We start from the raw sequence: 5,107 nt of genomic DNA, 5'->3' as shown, positions 1-5,107 counted from the left end.
GCTAGCCTTCTGGTTGGCAGTCAAGTGCCTTAGGCACTGTGCTACCAGAGCTCCTTTCTTAGGTATAGGAAGGAGTTATTGTTTCCTTCCTAGTCCCATTTCCTAACATAATTGCCACATGATGAAATGATGAGAAATGTCATAAAGATTTTGGTTCCTCACGCATACAGATGAGTTGGAAAAAATCCCCAGCCTTCACAGAGCAGAGTGATTTTTCCTTTGTTTTATTTGTGTGTCTCTGGAAAAGTCTTGTGTCTTTTCCTTCCTTCTTCCTTTCCTTCTGAGCGGGAGACATCTGTAAGGGCATATTGATTTGGAGAGATTGATTTCAGCCAGACGACAGAGTAGCAAGTGTAAAGTACCAGTGTGGGACCAAGGTGCAGCCCCAACTTCCTGCTGTGGTCCTCAGGACCGCCGCTGAGTGCCTGACAGAGCCTCTCCCCACGGCTGGTCACACACAGGCAGTGAGCCGCCTCTCACCCGGCAGACTCACCACCTGAGCGGTCTGGACTGCCCTGGACTGAACTCGGGGCATCAGTGATAGGGAGCCAGGTGGGCATGGGTTGTCGTGACCACTCACCAGCCTCTCTTGAGCTTCCACATCCTTTGTGCCCTTGGTTCCTGGCTTGGTGGTAAGCCAGAGGGGAAGCTACCTTAATGAAGTAGAAGTTTTCATCAGCTCTCAGACTGGGAAGCCTGACCCGGCGAAGTGGACACAGAGGAAGTAATGGCATCTCCTGCCCTTCTCTCCATCTGGCCAGGCTCTCTTCCAAACCTGTTAATCCCATGATCTGTGCTGTGACACTCAATCCCCTCAAGCCATGTTTGCCTACTTTCTGGGAGCCCAGCGAGCTGAGTAAGGTCTCACCATGTCACCCAAACAAGCCCTTGCCCACGTCTTGCTGCAGTATTGTCAGATCTGTTGTCAGAAGCAGGGTTTTGCTTTTCACTGGCCCAGTTCCCCTAAGGATGCCATAAAAGGAGAAAAATGTAACCAACTAGCATAATCCAACAGAACCAGAACGTCCATGTTTATTGTCGACAGTTGTGGACTAGTGTTCTTACTGTCTTTAAAAAGGATATTGAAACACAACCTTTTATTGTTACAGAAGCAGTACATAATGTGTTGTAGAAAATGAGAAAATTGAGACCAGCAGAAAGACAAACACCCACTCGCCTTCGTTCAGCCTGCCTTCTCTCTGTTGCTCTCTCCTCTTCAGTGCTCTGCCCCAGACTGCTGGCTCTGCCTTCGTGGCGCACAAGGACCACGGACTCCATGAGGGTCCCCCTGGTCCTGCCATAAACGGGGGCCTTGTCCCCTCGCCTTCACTTGCGTATCTCAGGAATCACTGCCCTTCACTGCCTGATGTCCACTGATGGGAAACCTTTCCCGGTGTTTTGTCATGTTGTGTAGTTTTCAGTGAAAGTGTAAATCAGGTCCTTTTTACTCCGTCTTGATTATCTGCTTTGTATGTTAATTTTTCCAAAACCAAGTTTATTTTCATCTAGAAAATGGGACTATTGCCACTTATCCTACAAGACAGTGGTTGAAAAGTATCTACATGGTCCAATGCTGACACTGATAGTAATGGATTCCCTCTTGGATAGTGGTGGGGCTGGGGTTTGAAGCCTGGCAATTTGCCTCCAGAGCTGTCCTCCTAACAGCTGTACTACAGTTAGGTCATTGGCTGGATGCATGGATGTATCAGTTCTCTGTTGCCATGATGGTGCTGCCTAACAAACCAGTTGAAACCTCAGTGGCATGTTCCAGAAGACACCTTGTTTGTGAGTCTGCAGACTGGCTGGGCTGGCCCGCTGCTCTGCACTGGGCTTGGGAGGGCCCGTCCCAGGCCTGTGTTGGCTGTGAGCAGGCCTGGTGGCTTGCTGATCTTGGCTGGGCTCTCCCACGTGTTTGGGGCCTCAGCTGGTGACTTTGAAAGCAGAAGGTTCAGCATCTTCACACTTTCTAAAGCTTGGCTGTGCTTTTTCTGCGAAGTTTCTTGTGTTGGCTGGATGACTTGGTGAGCTTTGTCCCGTTCCTGCGGTGCTGATCACTTCAGTGACGCTGGTTTGAGATGCCGATGGCAGACGGAGGAAGTGCACTAGAGTGTTGCACTAGAATGCTTTTTGCATGCAGTGTTTGAGTGGCATGTAGAACTTCCTGGTGAATTTAACCCTGCTGTGAATTTAGTGTTTTGAGTTAAAAGCTTAGGTATGCTCTTTTCATTCACTGGCCCCTGTTTTGTTTTAAGGTGGATGTTTGGGCTCAGATTGCTTGTGTTGAAAGTCTCAGCCAGTCACCACCTTCTTCACCTTCTCCTTCTCCTTCTCCTTCCATGCATAAGGTAAAATCAAACGTGATTGCACAAAGAAAGAAATCACTCAGTAACCCCTGCAGTTAATCTTTTCTCCCAAATGAGGTGACTGTTGCAGGTGAGGCATCGTACCCAGGCTGTTCTTAGCCTGGTGACACAGAATGTGGGATATACAAGAACTGGGAAGGTCCTGGGGGTTTCTGTCCCAGAAGGCCTTGAGTTGCAGCCTTCACTGAGACTGGGTGAATGTATGACCTGAGCGGTGAGGACTGCAGAAGGGTTTTAATTAGGCGTGATTGACTGCGAGTCAGGAGATGTTTGGTAACATAAAGGCTAGGAAATGATGAGGGTGAAGACATTGGCCAGTAGGAATGAGAGAGGAGGGGAATGTGGGAGGAATGCATAGTTGAGCCCTTGGTAGCAGAGTAGAGTGGGTCACTGTCTGTCCAGGTGTCTGCAGTGAAGGGACCCAAGAGAAGAAGTCAGAGGCCAGAGGGTTGTTGGAGATCATTGTAGCATTTGGTATAATGGGATGAGGTATTGGAGAAACCAAGGTCTCAGCATTTAATGCACAGAAAACATGCTGAGAACCCTGGGAAGTAGGAGATGCCACTGGACTTCACGGGGAAACCTCTTCTGCCTTTCTTCTGTGTATCTGAAGGAAACAGACCTTTGGGTAGGATGGAAGCTATCCTAAGCATCTGTTATCATCTCTTTACGAATTGACCTGGAATTGAAACGTGTCTGACCTCTTCCTTCATAGCACAGACTGACAGGTGTGCCTGATACTCAGGTGGGACTCTGTCCAAGTCAGAGTCTTCATAGTTTTCCTTACGTTTTAGATGCACTCCCATGCAAGCACATAGCCTTACTTAAAGCACACACTGTGCCAGGTATGGTGTCATTGAAACCTTACAAGACCCCTATGAGGAAGGTAGTGTTTTTAGGCCCAGTTTACAGGTGTGGAAACAGACGGAGGCCTGGAGGTGAAGTTCATCGCCTCAGTTCACACAGCTGAGTAGTAGAGCTGGGATGCAAACCCAGATGGGCTCCAGAGCTGAAGTTCTTTATCCGCAAACCCACGGGAAGGTGATTCGATTCAAGTTCCAACAGGTTCCTAAAAACGTTTAGAATATACCCAGGGGACCATTGTTCTTTTCCTTGCCCCCTTCTACCCCGTGTGATATGTTGGTGAGATGTGCAGCTCTCCAGAAGTTACTGTCCAGTGGACCAGCCTTCGGTTCCTTTTTGGTTCACTTAATTGGTTTCTAGCAGGCTTTCTGAAGTGGTGTCAGGCTGCCAGAGTTTCAGTCCTAGCCTGTGGTGACACAGCTGAAAAGTACTGGATCCTCGGGGCCTTTCCTCATAGCACAGGCCCTCCCCTCACTGTGCGCCCCTTCGACTGCGCCCTCACAGTGCGGTCCTCTGCCTTTCCCCACTGACTGAGCCCCCATGAGCCCTTTCACCATGGGCTCTACTAATTTGGGGTTCAGGAAAATCCTACTGACTCCCCTGGTCTGTGCTTGCCATCCAGAACATCCGTAGTTTCAAAGTTTTTACTCTGAAAATAAGACCTCCTCGTTTAGAGGGCACAGAGTGTGTGTGTTGCTGAGTAAAACTGCCTTAGAGGAAGCTGTGGAAGGGAGGGATTCCACTCCTAAATGAGGGGTCTAGTCAGGCCAGTGCCCCAGCACCCTCATTCCTGACGTTGAGTTCGTCTCAGCGGAGCTCAGTGTCACTTTGTCAGCTCTGGATGTGCGGATACACCTCATGGGATGAACTGTCTTCCTCCTCTTAATATTTAACAAAGTAAAATCACTAGCAACTGCATTTTTTTTCCCCTCAAAGGTATGAGAGATACTAGAATGGAATCATACTTCCGTACATAAAACATACACTTCTTTTGGACGCATCTGAGATGTGATGATCACACTCCTGTAATAGCCGCCATGATGTCGTGAAACACGAGGGTGTGTCAGTGCGGATGATTTCTTGCAAATCACTGTCTCTCTCTCTTTTTTTTTTTTTACTATGAGAAAGAAGACTTGACTACAGGTGCACTTGCTATCCGTGCTCTTGGAGAAACAGGTTCAATATTATAATCATGGAAGAAAGACACTGAGTTTTCTTTGAGTTTATTTGTAAAAATTAAAGTGATTCAAATGAAAATACAACACATTTTAAAATTTGCTGTTCTAATACTAACGTTCAGATGATCTAGTTTAAGAGTCCAAAAATAGGCCCAAATTTCATACGTTGTAAAGGTGACCTTCCAGATGTGTGTGGAAATGATGAGTTGTTCAGGCAGTGGTGTCCGGATGAGAGGCTGGCCACAGGAGAAACCTAAGCTGGTCCCCACGTCATTTCTTATGGTGAAGTAAATTCCAGACATACCAAAGATTTAAATGTGACATAAGTCAAGCAAGCAACCAAAATCAAGAGCGGTGGTTGCCTTGGGCAGGGGCCACTTGGCAGGGAAACTGGGAGGCTCTGGAGCAGATTGAGAGGCAAGGCCCTCTCCTGCAGGCCTTTTGAATCAGGCCACGGGTGCCGTGTACTGCCTGTCCTCAAATGTTATTTATAATATGAGTAATGAAACTATTACATTAGTGGCAGGGATAATGAAGGGAAAATAGAGATGTCCCCCTTTGTGCAAGACACATAAAAAGAAAACCAGTGTGGCCGAGGGAGTGAGGAGCGTAACTGAGCAGGATCTTTGGAAGACACTGAACAGAACCCATCGGTGTAATGTGGTCACCTTAGCCCAGCGGCTTCTCTTCTGGGCACTTGAG

At 47.9% G+C, this 5,107-nt stretch overlaps 1 protein-coding gene across 1 annotated transcript in view; it reads left to right on the top strand.

The window, feature by feature from the left end:
• Nucleotides 1-5,107, top strand: part of SNX9 (sorting nexin 9) — a 63,025-nt gene that overhangs the window by 14,668 nt on the left and 43,250 nt on the right. Inside the window, exon 4 of the mRNA XM_042781578.1 lies at nt 2,253-2,345. Within this exon, the coding sequence (XP_042637512.1) occupies nt 2,253-2,345 (93 nt within the window). The remainder of the gene's footprint in view (nt 1-2,252; nt 2,346-5,107) is intronic.

The sequence above is a fragment of the Orycteropus afer genome, unplaced genomic scaffold (genome assembly GCF_000298275.1).
Source record: "Orycteropus afer afer isolate SDZICR_OR568_19922 unplaced genomic scaffold, OryAfe1.0 scaffold00135, whole genome shotgun sequence".
Lineage (NCBI taxonomy): Eukaryota > Metazoa > Chordata > Mammalia > Tubulidentata > Orycteropodidae > Orycteropus > Orycteropus afer.
Note: the sequence above shows the minus strand (reverse complement) of the source record. Positions and strands in the feature narration are given on the sequence as shown.